Source organism: Bicyclus anynana, chromosome 2, assembly GCF_947172395.1.
Source record: "Bicyclus anynana chromosome 2, ilBicAnyn1.1, whole genome shotgun sequence".
In the NCBI taxonomy this organism is placed as follows: Eukaryota; Metazoa; Arthropoda; class Insecta; order Lepidoptera; family Nymphalidae; genus Bicyclus; species Bicyclus anynana.
Genome location: NC_069084.1, coordinates 10491370 through 10516819, shown reverse-complemented (window position 1 = coordinate 10516819; position 25450 = coordinate 10491370). Strand labels below are relative to the sequence as shown.

Below are 25450 nucleotides of genomic sequence, written 5' to 3'. Positions count from 1 at the left end.
ATATGGTAGTTAGAGTGTAGAACTGTATTAGTAAGTTAAATGATCAATTCGGTGATGATCGATAGTGTTACTCTGTGTATCTGCCATCCTTGACACGTAAAGCTTAGAACCTGCTCTGAGGTTACGGCTTCTCCGTTATCCCCGAGGTGCCCATAGAACTAACCTGTGAGGCAGTGCTTTTCTGCTTAAGGGCGGGTTGTGGTGGGCTTAGTTGGTAAGGATTGGTTTGTCCAAAATACATAATAACTGAAATAGATAATCTAATAAAGTGTTTTAAGCTTTCATTATTTATTTTTGAAATGTTCTTTTTTCTAAATATATAAATGTATCAAGTTCTCAATATAGTCTCTAGTGGCTGTAACAAAGAGAAAATGACAATGAATGAACTATGTCAAGTGGGTATCATTATGTTTTATTTATATTAAGCCTCGAGACCGTTATTTAATTTAGTTCGATATTTCTGTCGTTAGTATTCTCGTAAACGTGGTTAAAAAACAGTTACAGTAGTTAAATTGAGTGTCGGCGATTTTTCAAAATTGCAAATCGACCTGAAGTGTTATATATGTTTTCAAAAGATTGATGGTCGTAATTCCTGAAATATGATAATAATGATGATAAATTAAAATATATATATATATATATATATATACTACGGATGTATTATGTATATATAAGAGTATATAGTTTCAAAGACCCTTTTATGTTAACCAGCCGTTTAATTCGAAACTATTGGCTTATAAGCTTAGCTAATAGAAGCCAAGCTTACCGGTCTTTGAAAGGATACGATCTTTGTCAGTGAAGCTTGTAGTTTTAATATTAATGGGACTGTGACTTTGTGGAAACTTTTAGAAGACTTTGTAGACTGTAACAGTCTGAGTAACTCTATGTTTATATTAATACTAAATTGAAGAGCCTGACTGCAGGCTGAATATTTTATGAACAACCATGAAGTATTTATCTAATACTAGCGGACGACGGCGAGTTCGCTCGCCCTTAGATCTCTTTAATCCGGCCCTGCCAAAAAATCCATGCTTAGTGGTCGTTCACTATAATGTACCTCTGCCAAATTTCAACTTTGAATGAGTAGCCGTTTTCGATATTCCGTGATGAGTGAGATAATAACTTTCGCTTTGCTGTAAATGCATCTATATATTTAAAGACTATCTATATATATAAGATAGTTAAAGCAGTTATGAGATTAAACATAAATCTCACCGAGTAAAAAATAATTATGTACCTACCTACATAATTATTTTATTAAAAGAGTACGTCATTAAATGCAGCTGCAAATAAAAATATGATAATGTTCCATGTCATTACAAAGTAAATCTGATTAAGTGAATCTCATTTACATAAACTAAGTGATTAAGACATTGTTGTGATTCAGGCAATATACACGCAAATTACACTAAGTATGTGTGTCATGAAAAAATCGACTTAGGTACTTGCAATACGTATAACTCTAGAATTGCTGAACGGATATAGACGGCATTTGACATTAGATAATATATTGAGAGGAAGGTTATAGTTTTACGGCCTTTTTCAATAACATACCCAAGATTACGGATAGATAGATATCCTCTATTATCAGTAACAGTCAAACTATCTTTACATAGTCAAACTATCTGTCAGTAGGTTATTGAAAAGCAGATAAGAACAGAAAGATAGAATTTCTTAATTTTAGTAAGCGAAATGGCGAATAGATAGGTTTTTTTTTAATTTTTATTCTTTACAAGTTAGCCTTGACTGCAATCTCACCTGATGGTAAGTAATGATGCAATCTAAGATAGAATCGGGCTAACTTGTTAGTAGGAGGATAAAATCCACACCCCTTTCGGTTTCTACACGACGTCGTACCGGAACGCTAAATCGCTTGGCGGTACGTCTTTGTCGGTAGGGTGGTAACTAGCCACGGCCAAAGCCTCCCACCAGCCAGACCTGGACCAATTAAGAAAAACCTCAATTGGTCCAACCGGGGATCGAACCCAGGACCTCCGTTTTGTAAGTCCACTGCGCATACCACTGCGCCACGGAGGCCGTCATATAGGTTATTGAAAACGGCCATAAGAGAGTGTAAATCGCGGATACTTTTATCCCAACATTCAAAGGGAATGAGGTCTATGCGGGTGAAATTGCAGGGAACAGTCAGTTTCTCAAAATATTGTTAGTATACCTACATTTATTAAAAAGAGATGTCGCCATTAAATCTTTGTTTGTCAAGAACAGCCGTATAGGGATGTATTTCAGTTGGCAAAATCGATTTCACGCCCGTCTGCCCCTATCTCAACCACTGTTACTATGTCCCAACATACTGTGCGACGCGTCTATTAAATTGATTAAATTACAACCACTCCGAAGTGTCCTATGACTCTATGAGGGTGTATAACTTTATACATAGACTAGCAGACCCCTCGCAGATTTAACTATGCAGTTCTAATTCCCACTGACAAACTCTATTTATAACATTTTTAAACAAACAAAAAATGAAATCTAACTTTTTAAAAGCTTTTATTTAACTTGCAATGTATGTAGGATGTTATGGTGGATTCTTTGAGCTCAATTTTGAAGTAGATATCTTCAACCAATTGAGCTGAAATTTTGTATACACGTTAAATCTTATAATAAAAGCTTGTCGCGCAATTTGAAAATAAACTAGTACCAATTTAATTATGTAAATTGATATGGTAACTTTATTATATTTCCAATTTAAATTTAATGCTGTTAGATAATAATTCTCCTCGCGACAAACTTTTATTATCATTTAAGTTGTACATAATGAGGTTATAAGTTGATAGTTAAAATGTTGCAAGAAAAAAATATTTTCTTCTTTTTAGAGCGTTTATGGGGCTAAAAAGACCCATTATATACGAGGTATTTTTAGGGCCCGAGACGAAGGCGAGGGCCGCCTAAATAGAAACCGAGTTTATAATGGGTTTAGCCCCACGTGTTACACTCTGCTTTTCACTACGATTGCGAGAAAATAAAATAGTTTAGTATAATATTCAATGATTTATTTTAATTGAAAACTAAATGTACAAAGTCTACAATTTTGGATATTAAGGGAGATGCTTTTACCCGGTAACATAATTTCCGACTACTTTGAAGATGAATAATGAATATATGAGGTAAACGTGGGAGATAATAGTTTAAAAAAACTCCTTTCGTAAGTGAATCCATTCGTTGTTGTTTTCTTCACTTATTAAATTTTTCGTAGGTATCGTAGGTAAGTATTTAAGTAAATGCGTCTCGACTTTGATGGTAACAGATTGAAAATTTCATCCATCTCCAAATTAGGATCACCATTCTCACTAGACGAAGACAACAATAACAATTATTGTTGAAAAATATGTAAGTTACGGTCACAAATTTACAATGAATTTCGGAAAAAAATCAAGTGTGTATTATTCACGCCAATTGTTTTTTAAATTCTCGCTTTTTAATTTTATTTTTTTCACATAAGAAAAAGGATGTCCCATGTCTTTAAATTTCGCTCTATTCGCAACTCAATAAAAATTAAATAAAAAAATAAACGCATTCCACAGACAAGAACGCTGCATTTCATTCCAATTTAAAGTTTTTTATTTATTTTTAAAACAATCAGGGTCTTACCTATAATGATTCTATTTTCGAATAGAACCTCCTCCGTTTTATAGTAGGCTAGTACTTGGCTAGTACTCGTAACAGACAAGAATTAAAAAAACAAAATTACTTTAGCCCTAGAGGCTAATATGCTTGTTTAGCCCCGCTGTGGAGTGGTAATATGACAGTGTTTTTGAGCAAGAGTAGTGAAAAAAGCTTTTTTTTTAAAATTTTACTTATAATTTATTACTTTGACCAGGTCCGCTAGTTGACAATAAAAATGCGTATTTTTCAGGCCAGTCACTTATAGGATCTGACTTTATTGGAATATCGTAGGTTTTAAGTAAATTAATATTTTCATGGACTGAATCATGTTTATTCAATCTGAATTTTAATGCCTTAATTCAACTCATTTAATTTTATAGATTCTCTGCTAATATCACCTGTTATTATTACTGGTTATTTAAATAGACGTTTAAATAAAACCAGTATAAATAGTCCAATGAATGTATCACAATTTATAATAGGCCTTACAAATTACTGTCATGTAAAACCTAAAGCCTTAATTTAACTCATTTAATTTAAGAGATTCTCTGTCCCTATCTCAACCACAATCACTTACGAGTAGGTATCCCAGTGCTGTATGCCTGTATGCGACGCGTCCAATAAATTAATCAAATTACCATTATAAACCGTATTCTACGAGAATGCAATTGCATAACATATGAGTATGTACGTACATCTATAATGTAAATGTATGTGTTTATGTACACATCTAAAATGTAAAGCTTTTCAAGTCATTGAAAATTTCATTTTAAAACCATCCTAACCGTACTCAATTTTATCTTCCGTAGTAAGAATAAAAGCTCGAAAAGTCAAAAACACAGGTAACCAAGTTTCTGATTCATCAAGCGCTGTATACCTACATATTTTGTGTTGTGTATATAAGTTACATTTATAATAGAGCGTATTCCAGTATTAGATACTATTTTCAAATGTACTTTCTATTTGTATAGTTACCTCAGGATTTATTTGCGGCGGCATAACGATTTTCTTCTGCGGTGGTGAACGCAGTACCACGTTTTCATCCCTTATAATAATTTGTGGCTCCATGGCTAGCAGTTTCTTCTTGCACTCCTGCATTTGCAAACATTCTTTATCCTTCTTCGACAAAACGGATTCCGACGAAGCATGTTTCGACGTATTTTTGCTCGACAGCTTCAAACTGTCTATGGAAGTCGTCATTTTGGCGCTTTCTTTGCCGTTCGATGACGCCATGTTCGAATGTTATCCCAGTAAGATTGCCTATTCAAGGCATCTTATTGTACGTGTCTTGTGGTCTTTGTGTATTTTGCAGTTTGAAAAACACATTTGTTTTAACTGGATTATTATCATTACTAAATTGTTATAGTTCTCTAAAACTAATAAAAAAATCTATAATTTTTTCATGTATCTAAGTGTGTCATGATTAATTGTCTAATTTTTACAATCATCCATCTATTGTTATTTTGTCATATTACAATCCAACTGAATAACGTGGTTTTAAATAGTAAATTTATAAGGATTTTGCAACGAATACTTATTTCTCCTAAATCTGGCAATTTCACTAGAACTGATATTATTAGATATTTTTAATGTAAAAAATAGTTGGTTTTAGTTTTCATTTTGTTTACTTATTATTATAATTAAATTAAATTAATTTATCACACGAGAGAAAAGTATCAAATGCGATGAGAAATTGAATGTTAAGTTATATGATTTAACGTGCTAAAATATTAATTAACTGGTATTTCATTCAAATTGAAGAAAAATAAAGACCCAAAATTCAAATTGAAGAAAATAAAGAATATTTATAAATACCCGCTTCATTAAGTACGTTGAAAGGGTAGTAATTAAATTAAGGTTGTAAACAATGACTACAAGTTCCGTGAATTCCAATTCTAAATTACAGACTTGGATAATTTGATTGACTAGTACAATGAATGTAAACAAATCATATGATTACCATCATCATACGGATAATTATAGCCCTGAATCAGAACTGAAAAATTTGATAGGTACTTCTATAGACTGTTTAAAATAATTATTTTTAGAAATTTTCAGTTTTCCGTTTATAATGAAGTGAACCAGCATTTTCAAACAGTTAATAATCTGTTTGGTAAATAATTTCTCATTTTAGTTTTACAACAACTACAAATTCTTACCAATATCTCACAAAATTGACGGTAAAATTTTGCAGATAAATCGATTCATCACACTCTATCTGGATAATATAAACAAATTTAGTGAAACGGAAGCAGAATTATAATTACAGAAATTTATATATATATATAGCACGTAAAGAGTGAAATTTTTAACCTTTAAGTGTCTTCCGTTTGATGAAGATAATTATGTATTATCAATGTACTATGTTTTATTTCTATTTGAACTTAGATCTGGATTTGACAGGCGATCTCTCTATTGTAAGTAAACAGAAACAAATACGAAGTGCTTGAATATTAATGATCTCAAATTCAAAACAACAATAGATCGAGGACTGTCCTTCTATTTTCAGGTAGTGTTTGCACTTTCTAAATCGTACACTTTATATGAACCAATCACATAATTTTAGCATGTTCAAGTGTTTATGTTAGAGTCAAGTTTCATGGGTTTTATACGTTTCCATATGGTTGTATGCGATATCACGTGAACGATGTCCGTAATAAAGACACGTCCGTCTCGGTTGGCGGTCGGCGACAGACTGACGGGACGACGGCATCAACACCCCCGGGAGACGCCCTATAGTGGTTGAAAATCCTGAATTATATTACTATCTACGAAAAGGAACGCAAGAATTGTTTTCAGCGTTGAGGTTTCGTTGGGATTATTAGTTGGAATTACAGCGCTCTTTTCTGTATACTTACTACGCTTGCTACATTTCTGTGTAAGGAATGCCGTAGATTGGTTGGCAATTACGGTTAGGATTTTACGGGCTATTGTCATGTACCAAGTTGGTTTGATTACACACTGTTTTCGTGATATAAACATTTTCAATATGTTGCAATATAATTTATGTTTTATGTTTATTTATACAGGTTTTTATTCTTCATAATTAAGTTATGTCTTGATTAAACATTAATTTAAGGTAGTTATGTTAATTATATAATAACTCAGTGGATATGACCTTGACCTCTCTCTTCAGTTCGGAGGGGGTAGGTTCGAATCCGTTTCGAGGCATACACCTCCAAAATTTCAGTTACGTGCATTTTTCAGAAATTAAATATCACGTTTCTCAAATGGTGAAGAAAATATCGTGAGGAAACATGCATACCTGAGAATTTGCTAATTTCTCTACGCGTGTGAAGTCTGCCAATCTGCATCGGCAGTCTTTTTAAAGGTCTAAACCCTTTCATACTGACTCTCGGAGACTTGTGCTCAACAAAAAGTCAGCTTTTAGCGATGTCTGTTCTGTGTGATCTACAATTGAGAACTATTATAGTCCTAAATGTGTGCAAGTTTAATAATGGAATTTTCTTATATCCCCATGAATAATAAAGGGGTAAAACTTCTAGTTTGAGTAATAGCAGCATTGGAAATGAGCTCAGTCAGCAAAAGTCAGAATATGCTTATCGGAACAATAGAGTTGGTCCCTGCGACGGTTATTGCGGGTCAGCGTTCAAATAACTTATATTGTTAAACTACAATAAAGTTTTCCATATGAAAGTGGTGTAATTTACGGGTTACAGTGACTAGGGGTCTGTTCCTTTGTCCAATAGTCTAAATAGATCCTAAGTTTTGGTTACATAATTACAGTTGTTTATTTAAATACGATGAAACTAACAATTTCACACGAAAAATTACTTAGTAACCTACTGTTTTATTTATCATCAATATCAATGGTCGTTGGCGAACTTAGAATGATAATGTTTGATTTTGTACTGATCACTGTCAGATGATATTGGGAGAACGACGGCTTAAGCTGCTTTTCAAGGCTCGGCGATGTAACACCACCAACTTCCTAACGAAAGTTTGAGACATTTTTTCTTAAAAAAATCTACGAACGAAAATAAACTACGTACGTGGATAAAAGCTGAAAAGATACTTTTTAGGACAATTATTATACTCGTAGCATCAATAGTACACATATATGAAAAATCGATTCTTAATGAGTAAACTCCCACTCCAAAACCTGGAATAAACAAAATATCTCTAGGTTATCATGATCCGAAGTTATAAGTATATGCTTACTACTAACCTAACCAGGCAGTTTATTACAAGGATATTTATTAATTGTGCAGTGCACCTATATCAAGTAATGACGTAATGCATGAAAGAAAGAAAGACGTCTTTATGAAATTTACTGGAAATATAAACACGCTTTTCTTGCATACCTTTCAATTGAATTGGTAGGTATGAACATAATATGGAGTTTGTTCCTCATTTTACGAAAGTGCAATCTTGTGTTCTAGGTGTCTCTTTCATCTCTTTGTAAGCTTGAAAAATATTTGCAACAGCTCAACTTACAATGCATTCGTCTGAAATAAGATACTGTAAATGTAATTACTTCACAATAATAAATATCTAGAAATGCGAGAATAACAACAAATGGTTTATTTTTTATATTTCTTGAATGTGTTTTTGACTGAGTAGGTACGTTAAATTATGTAGCCCGATAGGAATCAGGCTACCTTTTTTTTTGGGGGTTGTTAGGAACCGTCGCCCCTACCTTGTAAAGTTACTGCGTGATTGGTGCTGGAGAAGAATGCTCTGTATTTCGTGGACAGCATATAGAACCAATGTATCGGTGCTAAAACAACTTACAAATCAAAACAACATCTCAAAGAGACTGTCCACCACCTGTATTCAGAGGATCATCGAATACTTTGGCCACACTGATAAGAGAGAAGGAGATAGCAAAGAGATCTCGAGGTCGTAACCCGATGAGTTGGTCAGACCAAATCTGCGCCACTCTAACCAAGGTAAACGAGGCTCTGCTAATCGCGAAAAGCCGAGCCACATGGCGCGATATCGCCAAGAAGCATGCTTGTGTTAGGGGTTACGACTCTCAGTAATGAGGAATACGACGCAAGGAGGAGGAGGAGCTGATATTAGGCTTCTAAATTGAATGTACCAACTTATTATTCTAATTTAAATAAAATATAAAAAATAGTCTTGGTTTCAAGCAGTTTTGAAACGTTCAGTTCGTCTATTTGTAGTGGTTCTGGAAAACTGAAGTTCCTCAGTGTCAGAATAATCTATTATTCTAATAATAATAAATTATTCTAGTTCTTCTAATTTACAACTAAAACATTATGACTACCAAGGATTAAAATTACATATACCTACGGAAAAATTAAAGATTTCCTAATAAATTACTTAAGCATATACTACGGCAATAGTTTAATCTATAAGCAGACCTATTGAAAGGTCTGGGAATATGAGATCGGGTCTTTTCAATATATTTGAATAGCGATAAATGATATTATGGCATGAATTGACTACCAATGGAAAGGGATTTTTATATTGCCGATAGGACAGGAAAATTGGAAACTATTATTTTGTATGGAGCCAATTTATTAAACTACTATAATAAGCCTTTAATACACAATAATAGGGGTGTAATCAGGGTGGTAACATTAATGAATTAATCTGAAAACGTTTCAAGACCTCTCATCGTTGAGTTTAGTGGATTTGATTGATCATACTTAAGTTGTAATACAGTTACAATAACAAAATGTCTGTTGTTTATTATAAAGCATTAAGTATTTGTCGTTATGTTCTACCCAAATACCCACACACACGTAGGTGAAACAAATAGGTATCCAACAAAACATTCAAGGAAAGACTTTTGTGTTTGTGTTTGTTATATGATCATATTTACGTCTTGATTTTTATTTCCCACTTTATTAAGAATCGTTAGTTGTGTTACTGGAAATTCAGCTCTCACAAAATTACAGCTTGCAACTAATGAAATTGAAATAACTCGAGATTTAGCTAGAGCAGAATTTCTGGATGCTTTTCAACTCAAGGAATGCTGAAACATGCAGAAAAGACCAATCAGATATTACTTTCGTCTCTGTGATAAAATAACACTAGCTACATCATCGGAATTTATCAGTGAAAGATCACAATTGTGGATACTTTGGAATTTTTTGATGACAATTTTTCATGGTAATAAGTGTGTTTTGACGGAGTTGTATGCTTGGTGGATTTACAAGACGGAAGTCCCGGGTTTGATCCCCAGCTGGGCTGACTGAGGTTTTCTTAATTGGTTCAGTTCTGGCTGGTGGGAGGCTTCGTGGGAATGTTATCAACGACCTTGCCAGACTATAGCGATATTTCTGGCTGCATTGCCGATTGAAATTTGCTTATTTCTCTTCACGGGATGTTCTCGTTGGTCGCATGTTACCACTTCGCAGGGTAAGGACAACACAGATCCTTACAGTTGAAGTTAGAAAGGGAATGTTAGCTACGATCTAAAACCATTTAATTTTTTGTGCTATCGCTACCCATATTACATATTCACAGGCTATGTGACGCGGCACGCTGGTCAGTTAACGTATTGACAGTTCTCACGTTTAAATTGAATCCGGTGAGAATCGGCTGGCTGCGTGATCTGTGTGTACAATGATTTTTCTATTCGACTTTGATATTTCCTATATACCTGCACTAGCTGATGTCGCGCGGTTTCACGCGCGTGGTTTGCGTTCCCGTAAGAATACGGGGATAATATATAGCCTATAGCCTTTATCGATAAATGTACTATCCAATATAAAAATTTTCGGACCAGTAGTTTCCTGAGATTAGCGCGTTCAATCATACAAACAAACAAACTCTTCAGATTTATAATATTAGTATAGATATTCTAACATTATTTGCTTACTATTTACATAAAAAATTATAAGAATCTTTATAGCATATAAAGGCAGACGTTCACAGATCAGCATCGTTGGTATCGGGTGCATCAAATTAAAAGGATTTTTAATTTTACGGAAGATTCGTGAGATCCTCACGACGCAGATCAGTGGACTCGACTTTCTAAACAAAGAAAACTATGACCCATTTTTTATTTCTTATTCATTACAAGTTAGCTTGACTACAATCTCACATGATGGTAAGTGTTGATGCAATCTAGGATAGAGGCGGGCAAATTTGTTAGGAGGAGGATGAAAATCCACACCCCTTTCGGTTTCTACTCGACATCATACCGGAACGCTAAATCGCTTGGCGGCACGTCTTTGTCGGTAGGGTAACTAGCCACGACCGAAGTCTCCCACCAGCCATTTGTCGTGATGCATCCGATACGTACGATGCGGACCTGTGGAGGCCTAGCATAAAAGTAAAAGCGTTGGCGTTTGTTGATACTGAGTCTTATAAATTTCAAAATTACATCTAATCTACAACAAAGCTGAAGATTTTGTTTATTTGAACGCGCTAATATCAGTTTAAAACTACTATTCTGATTTCTGTTTTTAAATTGTTTACGTTTATGAATTTGATGGATTCATCTTTGAAGGTCTATTTAAATCTATTTGTTTATTTTATTCTCCGTCTACGATCATGTCGTTATTTTTTTTAGTATTCTTGATGTCTATATGACAAACTCAGTAACTTCATTGATTTTTTGGTTTATTAGTTAAGTGTACTTTCCTATATTTCAAGCATTGCTCAATGATAAGCAATGATGAACGTTGAGTAAAAGTAGGGAACTAAATAAAATCTTTGGAGAAAACAGTTTGACGGCCTCCGTGGCGCAGTGGTATGCGCGGTGGATTTACAAAACGGAGGTCTTGGGCTCGATCCCCGGCTGGGCCGATTGAGATTTTCTTAATTGGTCCAGGTCTGGGCAGCCGTGGCTAGTTACCACCCTACCGATAAAGACGTACCGCCAAGCGATTTAGCGTTCCGGCACGATGTCATGTAGAAACCGAAAAGGGGTGTGGATTTTCATCCTCATCCTAACAAGTTAGCCCGCTTTCATCTTAGACTGCATCATCACTTACCATCAGGTGAGATTGTAGTCAAGGGCTAACTTGTAAAGAATAAAAAAAAAAGTTTATAAATATTAATTCATAACCTAGTTTATAAATATTAATGATGTTAATGATTTTTCATGAGGAATTTTTTTTGTTAGATAATTTTGGTACATTTAGTTTTTATTTGCTGTCCGTACTGAAATGTATGGTTCGTATCCCACGTGACAGTCGTAATCGTTCGTTAACGAGTGACGTAACTCCGATGTAATCATTCACTCGCAGTGAATTTTCGATTGAACACTTTTACGTACCTGCTTTGAACCTAATTTTGGCAATTTCGTAATTGCATAGTACACAATTACGACAAGTATTCGTATTGTAACACGAGTATATTACTTGTCAGTACTATATACCTACTTACATACTTTGAACTTACATAGTTCGAAGAACCGATGGACGTTGCAGTCTCAAGGCGCTGGAATGGCGACCCCGCACTAAAAAGAGCAGTGTTATTTGACCCTCCACCAGGTGGGCTCACGACATCGCATCGCAGGGATTCGCTGGATGCAGGCGGCTCAGGTTCGTCATGTTTGGAAGTCCCTACAAAAGGCCTATGTCCTTCGGTGGACGTCCATCGGCTGATGATGATGATGATGATGATCTTATAATAAGAAAACATTACTGTCACATTGAAAGTGAAAACTTGGAGAAATTTGTAATCACTAGTAAGGTTACACTGAATCTGCGCCACCCTCGTTACCAAAGTACATAAGGCTGTACAAGTCATGAACAGCTTAGTTAAATTGCGCGACATTGCTCATTAACAAACGGGTAAGTATTATTAGTGCTAGCTATTAGTAATCACGACTGCAATACGTAATAAGAAAGAATTACCGAGCATTATGAAATGTTAGGAGAAATAATGTTATAATTTAAGGTACCTATATCTTCTATCTAGATAGAACAAAATTACTGGGGCGGAAAAATCTTTCACACGCAAGTGAAACACATACAAACACAATTAATAGAAAAATAAAAGATCCAATAATAAAGTAAATACTACATATAGAATGGTACATTTGGATTAATTAAAAATGAAATATCATGAACATTTTATCGTTTATACTACAGCCGTTTTGATGAGTACTGTTGACTAACAAACAATTTAGAAATGAAGGTAGATAATGCATTTAATTTTCATGACACATATTTATTTTAAAATGTGTATGGTTTGTTTATAAAATGTTACCTATATAAAATATATTAACCATATCTAATTATTCTAAGCTTATTAATCAAATTTATTTAAATTTATTTAAGAACAGTTTTTATAATTATTATTAGGTGTAAAATGACTAGTGATTTATACCCTCATTTTTAATTTGTTTGTTGGTAAACAGTACTCATCAAGAAAGTCATTACTATAAGTAGGTACTGCCAAGTACTGCCAACAAAATCTTAATATATAAATGTGAAAGGTCATTTCATCACAAAATCTCTAAAACCGTTTGACGTACAAAGATGAAATTTGGCAAGGAGGTTGCTTATAATGATTAGGTGTCCGCTGAGAACGGATTTTGTGATAGGGCCGGATTAAGGAGGTCAAAAGGAGGTGGACGAAGTCGCGGGCGTCCGCTAGTATAACTTAATCAAATCAGAAAATGTACATTTTACAAATTATATTGCTTAAACTAAAAGGTCAGATTATGAAAGAAAAATAACAGTAGGAACGAGATAAGATTTCGACGTCTGAAAAATTTGCAACTCTAAATTACAATGACAAATTAGTTTACTTTTCAACTGCAAGTGACGGCGACTATTTAACTTTGCAGTTCCAACGAGTTGCATAACTAAAATTTTCAAAAGTCAGCCATGTTTGCTCAATTATATTAATGTGGAAATCAAATGAGAGTTTTGAGTGTTGTACACTATAATTAATTGATTCTTGACAAAATGTTTCATGAACCTATTACTTAAAAAAAATTGAAGTAATAATTTATAATAGAAGGCACTACCTGAAAACAATCTTCAGCGCCCTCTGAAAGAAAGACAAAGCACTAGATACTGTTCGTGGTTCTGAAAATCTGTAAGAGCTATATAGTTTTGACGTGGTTTCCATAATCAACAATAGATGGCGCTGATGAAGCCATGCCTAGTTTCCTGAATTTAACTATAGTAACGAGTAACTTGTTTGCGGTTTGAAAATCTGAAAGAACTATATAGTTTTGACGTGGTTTCCCTAATCAACAATAGATGGCGCTGGCAATGCCATGTCTAGTTTTCTGAATTTGTCGCTCACGTCGCGCCAACGCTAGGATGCTACTCGCACCATCTTCTCAATGATGGCGCTAGTAGCTGTCAGGCTCAACGAAGCGTAGGCTGTACAATCTAGTAAACGACGTTCACACGAGGTGGCGCCACAACTATAAAAAGCACAAATATTATTTTTAAATCCTCTAAATGTTAGACCTTGACTGCAATCTCACGTGATGGTAAGTCATAATCAAAGAGTAAATTAATATATGTTATGATGCAATAAATATATTAAGATGGAAGCGGGCTAACTTTTTAAAAGGAGGATGAAATCCACACTCCTTGCGGTTTCTACACGACATCGCAACGGAACGCTAAATCGCTTGGCAGAAAGTCTTTATCCGTAGGGTGGTAACTAACCACGGCCGAAGCCCGTCAGCCAGACCTGCACCAATTAAGAAAACCTAAATCAGCCCAGCCGAGAATCAAATGGGTATTAGGTACTGTAATCCACTTGTCGGAAACTGAACTCAAAACTTCTTAGATCAGAATCCGATCTTTTAACTGTGGAGCTAATAGATTCTTAAATATAATTATTTAAGTAAAGTACTTACCTCATGGAACATACTTGTGCCTTCGAGATAAATTCAGAGTAGTTACTGTTAAAGCGATCTTCGACGATCTATTACATTCTCAAGCGAATATTCTAGAAATACCAAGCAAAACTTTACTTTGGACTATTTAATATGCAATTACAGTATCATTTTGGTTTGTAACTTATATTTCAGTTACTACGAAGCTTAACTTACTCCTTTTAAAATTTTTTCTCAACGGAATTGATAGAACTTTTGAATGCGACTAGTAAAATGAAGGCAAAACGTAGAAAAAGCAAATTAGCTTTCACGGCTGTTAATGTCTTTGGTAAGGCAACTTAGTTATATATTTAAAAGATATGATAATTTAGGTAAATTAGACACTTTATTTCAAGTTATGTTGAAATTTCATTAAATTACGTAGTTGACAACGAGAATGTTAACCTTAATTCATTAGAGCATAACATATACATTTGCTCGCATGATTTCGTCTAAAAACTAAAACTTTATAATAGCTAGTAGATAAAAAGGTGTTTTCTTTTATTACTGAAACCTATCAAAATTTACAGCATACATCCCAATGATCTATGAATATACAATTGTATGTGAAGTAAAGGCTACGTTTCTTACAGAAGATGACATATAAAATAAGTATACTGTAGTAACACTGGAAATCTTTAAGTAAAAACCCACCTAGCGTTGATTTTCCATTCGATACGTTCTCTATCTTCCTTCTCATAGTCCTACGGTACGATGTAAAGACATAACCGGAGGGAAACCGGGGCATGACCGATGACTTTAAGTGCTGTTCGAGTCGCAAGGTGTAGCAGGGCGTAGCAGGGCTATCACGGCAAATCAGAAATAATCATTTCTTATTTAGGCACCATACTATCGTAATCATTTCAAATAACTTCCACTTTCTCGGGCGAATGATTAATCTAAACCAATTTGTCAAAGGTTTATCGGTAATTATCCTTAATGGTCGAGAGGATACGAGTAAGTTACCTCATATGATGATAGGTTGTATTGTGAGTAATCAGGTATAAGTCACCTTTTTATTTATTATAATTAAGTCACTCCGCCATTCAGTCATTCGTCCGCGTGGACTTTAGTTTTTCACAAATCCCTCGAGCACGTTGATTTTTCCGGGATAAAAAGTAGTCTATGTGTTAATCCAGAGTATAATCTACTTCCATTCTAAATTTAAGCCAAATCGGTGCAGTAGTTGCGGTGGTAAAGGGTAACAAACATCCAAACATCCATACAAACTTTCGCGTTTATAATATAAGTAGGATGTTCCTTCAATCCCGACGGTATGTTTCTCAAGTTACTTCAAGTGTTCTGCTCTAAATACATCTGACGATCTCTATTTGCTATGCATTTACATAAAATTATGACTGTGAATATCTTCGTAGCACCAGTGTAGCTCTTGCTACGAACTGCTACGAGCTACGATTTCTACACAATTATATCATGTTATACATTTCTACGAGCGATTCTTGCATTTAATAAATATTATAATACATAGTCGTTCTCAACCCATATACGGCTCACTACTGAGCTCGAGTCTCCTCTCAGAATGAGAGGGGTTAGGCCAATAGTCCACCACGCTGGCCCAATGCGGATTGGCAGACTTCACACACGCAGAGAATTAAGACGTTCTCTGGTGTGCAGGTTTCCTCACGATGTTTCCCTTCACCGATTGAGACACGTGATATTTAATTTCTTAAAATGCACACAACTGAAAACTTGGAGGTGCATGCCCCGGACCGGATTCGAACCCACACATACATAATACATAGTAGGTATATTTTATTTCATAAATTAAGTATAACTAATAATAATTATGAATATTATTTAACTAGTGATGCTCACGACTTCGGCCGCCCTTAGACCTTCTTTAATTGGCTCTTTCGCAAAATAATTCTGCAGGCATTCTCAGTGAACATATACTAACTACAAACTACCTCAATGCCAAATTTCATCTTTGTGCCTTAAGCGGTTTTCGAGAATTTGACCTTTCGCTTTTATTTTGTTACGCCGATATAGAAAAAAAATCGCATTTCATCTATTGCGTATGATGTCAAAGTAGGTATCTTTTAGTAAATTAAAACAACTTAAATTTTTCATTGCTTTTCTTTTCCAAAACAATTTCATCCTGCACTTTTAGTTTTTATTTTAGAAACTCAAAACAAATTTTCAACTTTCTTTATAGCGCTTTCAAAATTAAGTATACTTTCACAAAAGTTACTTCAAATATAAAGAAACTCAGAAAAGCTCTACCTTTTATTACACAACACGAGAAATCTTGGCTTTTACCAAGCAACATAATATAAATGATTTACAGTGAAAAATTAATATGGCTGTCATCCACCTTTCTCATCTGAAACCCTATCTGTCATAGATATTAATGGTATGTATCCTGCCTATTATATGACTATTTTGAAGAGAGCTGAAATGAAAAATTTGTATTAGGTACTTTAATAAGAGCCGTGTTAGCCCAGTGGATATGACCTCTGCCTCCGATTCCGGAAGGGTTCGAATCCGGTCCGGGGCATGTACCTCCAACTTTGCAGTTGTGTGCATTTTAAGAAATTAAATATCACGTGTCTCAAACGGTGAAGGAAAACATCGTGAGGCAACCTGCATACCAGAGAATTTTCTTAATTCTCTGCGTGCGTCAAGTCTGCCAATCCGCATTGGGCCAGCGTGGTGGACTATTGGCCTAATCCCTCTCATTCAGAGAGGAGACTCGAGCTCAGCGGTGAGGGTTGATAACGACGACGACTTTAAAAAAAGAATTACTTGTTTTTTTTCACACAGTACGTTACAATTAAGATTGAAGGAAGGCAAGATAACTTAGATGCAGTTATTAGTGGAAAGCGCTTAGCTTGGCTTGAAGATGCTTCTCCTTGAACTTTCTCCTGACAATAACAAACACAAACAAAATACCATGGGATAATTATATGGATTCATTTTTATATATATAGATTATGCAAATATCTAGTCCAAGTTATCTAAACCTGTCTCAACTGCGAGTCAAACATCTCAAAGATTAATGTACTATAAAGTGTTCGTAATGGAAAAACTTAAATCGAGTTCGAATCCAGTTGTGTAATGTTCAATACCATTCGCTTCCTATGTACGAGGACAACGTATACTGGAGACATGGGTACTTTGTGAACGTGAAAGTAGGTAAATTGTACATTGGAGATATGAGTAGATACTTTGCAAGCATGAAAGTTAAGTACCTACCAAACATTTTTAAATGGAAGTAAACAGTCATTGATATATTTTTTTTTTATTCTTTACAAGTTAGCCCTTGACTACAATCTCACCTGGTGGTAAGTGATGATGCAATCTAAGATGGAAGCGGGCTGACTTGGTAGGAGGAGGATGAAAATCCACACACCTTTCGGTTTCTACACGACATCGTACCGGAACGCTAAAAATCGCTTGGCGGTACGTCTTTGCCGGTAGGGTGGTAACTAGCCACGGCCGAAGCCTCCCACCAGCCAAAAATATAGAGGACTTGCGCCGTCGCTTGACGGCGTACGTTGTAGTAACTTTTTTTTTGTTACTCCAACTACTTACGATCAAATTGACCGTCTGTCTACGATAACAACATTCACAATAAAGCCTGCAGGATGTTTAGGTAAATGGGCAATGAAAAATATTTAAAATACGATTATAGGCGTCCAGAAAACTTGATTGTGAGGGACTGATATTATAGAAGAAAATGCTTGACTGCTATCACTGCTATTTTGGCAAGCAATAATACAGCTTATTCAGGAGGGCGCTAATATAGAAGATGCCTATTGAATTATGACTTGAATATATTTATTTATGAATTATATTTCTTGACTTAGACGTAGGTGATAGGGAAAACACAAGCTGCTAGAGCATTCCATATCTTAGCAGCGTGTCGTGACAAGGAATGACTGATCAAACTGTTTACTTACAACTACGGAGCGGTACAGATCTCCGCTAGATAAATCGATGAAGGAGGAACAAGATTAATCCGTTCTTGAGCACACTTCCCAATACTGCCAGCTTTTTGGGCACTTTACCAATGTTCGTCGATTCGGACGAATTCTATGACGCCTTTAGATATAATTTAAATTTAGTATATTCCTTTTTAATTTTTATAATATGTAGTTATAGATATGTAGGTACGTAGTTTTAATATTATTGTAAAACTTTATAAAATTTAAATACTGCTTATATACTTGGATAATTTAACCTGTAGTTAAATAGCAAATGTTTATTTGTTACTAATTCATGTCTAAATATTCACCATATAGTACAAATATTTTATTTTAAAATTGAAACTACATAAGGTTTACACTGGTGGTCATTTTCGATTTACATTTTCTTTTAGTATTTTCTATTTGTAGGTTACATTGCATTGGACCAAATGCCAGGATACCGATTGCAATAAAAGCTTTCGAGAGATACACATTTGATCGCTTTCGTTAGATAATAGATTGGTGGTATTCGGGTACACATTTAAAGTCCGATTCCTATAATTGAATTTTTTTACTTTTCAATTTAATAGTATATTAATTTCAGAATTCTCTATTATTGTTTTCAATATTTTATGTTAAAAAAAATCTTAAAAAATAGACATCGGCTAGTAAAAATACGGTACAACATAAGTCAAAGATAACTTTCGAATCAATATTTTAATAAAAGCAAGTAAATATAAGTATTATATGTGATTTAGGCCAACTGCTGCGTATTTTTTTTCCAGAAAATACGTAGCGCTATCACGTTGACGCAGTGAAATGAGAATTCACTTCACATTAGGTATAAGAGTAAAAACTCCAAGCTTTTTGCCATCCACTAGTCGCTTAGGGAAATGAGGACTGTCTAGTCTGAAAATAAAGGCACTACACTATACATAGTATGTATATGTAGTGATAGTAAAGGAGCCCACACACGCCATAAGATCTTACAAATATAGCACACTAATATTATAAACCTGTAAGTTTGTGTGGATGTTTGTTACTGTTTAAGGCAAAAACTACTCAATGGATTTAGTTGAAATTTGGAATGGAGATAGATTATTATGCATATTTTATACTTTTATAATAATAAAACCAGGATACCAACAGGTTACAATAACAATTTTACAACAAAATATAAAGAAATATATAATAACTAATGTCAATTGCAGACCGACTCGTATTCGTACATATGTTTATATAATGAGTCGAATAGGGCTTACATAATGTAATATAATATACTAAAATAATACATAATAATAATAATAATCGGGACAGATGGCTTAAAGTGCTCTCCGAGCGATAGGTGTGTAACATCATAAACTACTTAATTCTAAATTACTAAGAATTTCTTGGAAGAAATATTAAGTTAATATTTCAAAGCCTTACCTACGACTCAAACAGAATATCATGATCTGAAGCAACATACTCGTAGGTTAGTGACTATATCTACAAAACAATTCGAGTTGGAGTACTTATACTTGAAGACTCATCACTGAGTGAACAAGTCAATTCGAATTCGAGTACATATAGTCGTAGGCTAATCACTGAATGAACAAGTTAATTCGAGTTCGAGTACCTATACTTGTAGGCTAATCACTGAATGAACAGGTCAATTCTAGTTCGAGTACCTATACTCGTAGGCTAATCACTGAATGAACAGGTCAATTCAAGTTCGAGTACCTATACTCGTAGGCTAATCACTGAATGAACAAGTCAATTCGAGTTCGAGTACTTATATTAGTAGACTCATCACTGAGTGAACAAGTCAATTCGAGTTCGAGTACCTATACTCGTAGGCTAATCACTGAATGAACAGGTCAATTCGAGTTCGAGTTTTATACTCGTAGATAAACCCCAAAAAAATCTTTTCCAATAACTACCATCCTCCCATTTTTTATCTACATCTGCAATGCGGTGGGTAATATATTTTTTTTAATTATAGCTGTGCGTAGTGTAGCTTGGTTTATGTTAGTTTTGACTTTATCCATATTTTTAGTAGTTTATTCATATTTTTTATTTTATACAGTTTTACAAAGTTATCGAATTGTTTTATTCAAAAGCAAACAGGCGTTTGCGATCTCTCATATCGATAGATATTGATGAAAATATCCAATTTTTTAGTGACAATGCTAAAAGGTGCAGTTATATCAATTTTACTATAAAAATAATATAGTCTCAATTAAGAACATTGAATAACTGTAATTTATAATCCATTTAAAATAGGTTCTATAATATTGAATATAAAACAGTATTCAATGTACTCTCGGAATTTATAATACGGTAAATATATTAAATAAATACAGCATTGGTTGCGGTGAAATGTATTCCTCTGGTGAATAAATACTGAAACGTGTTTTATCTGTAAATGCCCTCCGGGAGACGAGCAAAGGAAACTCATTATGGTATACGGGCAATGTTGTAACATATAAAAATATTTTCATTTGAAATGACAGGATTGCTCCCGTATTGTGAAAATTTTCTGATACGTTGCGAACTGGTCATACATACGATACAAAAGACCGTGGCACAAAAAAAGGCAAAACATACATACAGCCGAACGTAGAACCTTCTTCTTTATGGAAGTCGGTTAATGAAGGCAAAGCAATAAACAACAAGGAAAAGAAGACGAAAACAGAATGCCTATGACTATCTTTTAACCATAATTTCAGTAATTTACCCACAAAAACGAGTCACTCATGCTAGCCCAAAGGATAGGACCTCTGCCTCCGATTCTGGAAGGCGTAGGTTCGAATCCGTTTCGGGGCATGCTCCTCCAACTTTTAGGTTGTGTGTTTTATAGGAAATTAAATATCACGTCTCTCAAACGGTGAAGGAAAACTGCACTCCAGAATCTTTACAAATAGTCAGCTGACGTGTCAAAAGTGCTTGTAAACAGAGCCTACTTGAAATAAATGAATTTTGATTTTTTTGAATTTTCTTAATTCTCTGTGTGTGTGTAGTCTGCCAATCCGCATTGGACCAGCGTGGTTTACTATTGGTCTAACCCCTCTCATTCTGAGAGGAGACTCGAGCTTAGCAGTGAGCCGAATGTGGGTTAACAATGATGACCCCCCCATTAGGTGGACCGAGGATATCAAGTGGGTTGCAAAGAGCCGCTGGATACTGGCGGCTCCAGACCGTTATGTTTGGAGGTCCATGCAAGGGGCCTATGTCCAGCAGTGGACGTCTATCGCATGATTAGGAATTAGATGTTCATGAGGATGACCGCGAACGACGGCTTAACAGCTTACCTTTTGAAATATCAAAGCAGCAGAATTAAATAAAATGGTTAAAATAAAGATGAAAAAGAATGAAAAAAACTTATACCATTTACGAGTATTGCAGTATTTTAAAATATCGAAGGAGGATTAAATGACATCGACTAAGCTAAATACTCATTGCAAAATATCCAATTATGTGCAACTATTATCTCTGCTTTAAAAACATTTTATCAGATTCCTTTGTTGTCATTTGCAAAAGACGCCAGGTAACGGTTATATTGAGTTCATACTAATGTACGCTAGGAGAAATATTGTAACTATCTTGGTAGCCAGGTTGTATTGAGTTCTTAGTACTAGCGAGTAGAAATATTGTAACTTTCTGGGCAATGTAATTGTTTATAGGGTGAAAAGGTAAAGTTTGTGATATTGTAGGATCTCTGGATCAAATGAATTGGTTTTGAAAATTAGTTTTACCACTAGAAAGCCACATTATTTGCGAGTGTCATAGGGTATATTTTATCCCCGTATTTTCATAAGAACGAGAACTACGCGGGTGAAACCACAGGACATCTGCCAGTGGTAAATAAACCTAGAACTTTCCCAAGTTTATTCAGTTGCCTATATAATACGCTGTTGAGGCCAATATTTATAACAAAGAAATAATTCACGGCAGCAAACTTACTAAAAAAAAATTGTAATCTACTTTCAAACTAGAACAAGTTTGTAAGAAAGATGGAACGTTTGAAAAAAATTTTAGGCAAACTCCTGCCAAAAAAGTTTCAGCAGCTTTATCCATCACTAGCTGACGCCGCGCGGTTTCACGCGCTTGGTTTCCGTTTCCGTAATAATATATAGTCTTTCTCGATAAATGGGCTATCTAACACTGAAAGATTTTTTTTAATCAGACCTGTAGTTCCTGAGAAAAGCGCGGTTAGCCAAACAAACTCTTGGGGTTTATTATATTAGCATAGTAGTATTATTACACAACTTAAGTATATAACTAGCGTAGGAATACGCCCGCGACTTTGCCTGCGTGGACACCGCTGATTAATTAACTTCAAAGGAACAATTAATAAAAAACCTTGACAAATTATAAGTGAGAACTGCCGGATAATCCGTTTAGTAGTTTTGAGTTCATTGCGAACAGACAGACAGATAGACGCAGCGAAGGATTTATTTACAATAGATATGCATAGAAAATTTCAATACCTACTTCTACCTCACTATCGTATATCTCAACAAATATGTCAAAAACCTTGAAGTGCGAATTTCTGACATACAAGTAAATAAGCCAAGCTAATGCATTTTCCATGTTCGAAATTGTTTTGTTCCCAATAGTACCTTCTTTAGTTTAAAATATTAAAAACAAAATGCTTCTAAGTTAAATTCATGTGACAATTCTCAGAGGGTCTTGATTGTAATACTGTTAGGTGTTAACGCTAACTTTCTTGAGTGGCAACATGGCACGGTACGTAGTTTCCGGTTTACTCCCAGAGGAAATCGCACCTCGTCAGGAAAATTTTGTGATATTACTTTGTATGAGCTTTTTGCCATAATAAAGTATGATGGTACCCGCTTTAACAACTTCAAATGAAAATTCACATCGTCAGGTATATAAAAATAAAAAAATGTCGTTATTATGTTTTGAGCTCGAGTGAGGATCATTAAAATGAACGGCAGGGTGAATACAAATGTTATGATATGTTTTTAAATAGAGGTTGTTTTTAAATAATATGTCATGTGTTTACAAATTCTTTTGTTATTCAAGTGACTAGAACAAATTTTAGTAAGTAACGATTTTTACATAATCAACCCCTTTCGGAACTAAAATAGCAATTGTGACGAAGTGATTTAAAAATAATGTACTAATGTCTTGCATTTTTAGAATCCTTATTAAATGAGCATGTTTTTAAACTAAATGTACAACTTTGCCTTGTACATTTTTTTTAAAGTGACCGTTAAAATTACATGCAATAAAAAACGTTAAACATAAAAAAATAATTAGGCCCGTTTTTTGGAAAAAACTTACTTTGTAGAAGAAAAAACGAAAGTTTCATTGGCTAAAACAACTATTCAAAAATAATTACCGAGTATTTTAGTTTGATGTACTGTAAAGTATGTTGTAATATTTACGGGACACCCTGTATATATTTTTATTGTTTATCGCATATAGCCATATATTTAAATAATAAACTATGTAAAAACAATAAAAGACAATGGAAGAGACAAAATTCAAATAAAAGTAAACTGAATTAGGTTGAAGTGAAAATGAACATAAATTAAGCTGTAACTCGACCTAAAGTTACTATGTGAAAATATAGTGTAATTGATATGTTCCGCAATGCGGGGTTAATATTAACCGAGTTAGCTTCTTCTATACTAATATTATAGAGAGGTAAAGTTTGTGACGTTGTAGGGTGTTATCTCTGGATCTACTAACCCGATTTTGAAAATTCTTTTAGTAATAGAAGGCCACGTTATTTGTGAGTGTCATAAAGTTGTAATGATAAAATATTAGCGTGAACTACGTGGCTAAAAACGCGGGGCGTTGGTTAGTTATCTATAGCTGACGTACAGTGCTGTGTATACAATGTTTTTATACTATTACATAAAATGTTTTCACTTCTATTGGTGGCCTCTATAACTGTCAATTTTTTCATGGTATATTCTATGGTATATTATTCATTCAGTCATTTGACACAAGCCACTTAGCTTAGTGGCAACCCACCGCTAGGGGCCCACAAATCTTTAAAAAAAATTAAAGGTGTTTTTGAAAGAGTTGCTCCGAAGCTTACAGGCGATTGGGATATGATTTTTTATATTATCCCAAAGTAAATAAATGGTGTCGCGGGTGTTCACTTATTTTAAATACATATCAAAATAGCATATTATGTGGCTTTTGAATGACGAGGCTATGAACATTTAGACTTATCTGTGATTTTTCTTAGGAAACTGTCTACTTTTTGCAGCCTTGCCTACTTCCAAAACTTTTATTCTATCGCTAATAGTCAATACATTTTTCCTGGATATTTTATACCTCACAATGTGTATGCTTCATAGTGATTGGTTAGTTGCGGTGTGAAGACGAAACACCAAATTCACTCTTAATTGTTAAGGTCCGTAGTCAACAAGGAACTAAATTAAATTCTAAAATAAATAAATTGTAATGTAAATTCTAAAATCAACAAGGAAACTTTAAAGTTTCCCCATGTCAGAATGCCCGTATCGCTCGTAATCCATTTTTTTTTATAGAAAACAAAAATATTTTCTTTAACAATATCCTCTTAATGCGTACAACAAATAAGTAGACTGGAGGCTCTCCGAGGAAATAAATAAACATCACAATTTTTCTCTTTATAAAACTTTTGTTTAAGTATTTTTCGCAAGCAACCTGATTAATGTACCCTTTTAAATAATAAATTACCAGATAAAATACTAATTCATTTTATATAAAAGCTCTTAAAGGAAGAAAATAAAGTCGGTTACTGCAACTCCTAAAACGTATACGAGTGAAAACATCAAAGTTTTTTAATCCAGTGGTTATTAAGTCTTTGTGAGATGATAATGAGATTCCGTGATCGAGCCCTGTGTCACGCTATGAAATATCGAGTATTTCTTTATTCCAAGAAATTCTCACTTGTGGGCCGTGTACAATACACAAGAGCCTTTGGTCCAGTTCTGTACTAAAAATGTTTTATAGAACTCGCAACTAAGTTACTAAGTTTCGAATTTACCACGATTTTCCTCATTCGCGTGTTTAAAAGAGATAGAGGTGAATTTGAAACTCGCACTTGTGAGTTATAAAAACATCGTTACTGAGTATTACAATCGTACATGCG

General features: G+C 34.4%; 1 protein-coding gene across 4 annotated transcripts in view; it reads right to left on the bottom strand.

Moving 5' to 3' along the window:
- Positions 1 to 25450, bottom strand: part of LOC112043186 (inactive dipeptidyl peptidase 10) — a 353564-nt gene that overhangs the window by 127336 nt on the left and 200778 nt on the right. Inside the window, exon 1 of one of the 4 annotated variants that reach the window (XM_052885654.1) lies at positions 4600 to 5134. The exons of the other annotated variants lie outside the window; for them this stretch is intronic. Coding sequence (XP_052741614.1) covers positions 4600 to 4857 — 258 coding nt within the window. The 5' untranslated portion in view covers positions 4858 to 5134. Of the gene's footprint in view, positions 1 to 4599; positions 5135 to 25450 lie in introns of those variants that run through there. 4 annotated transcript variants of the gene reach the window in all.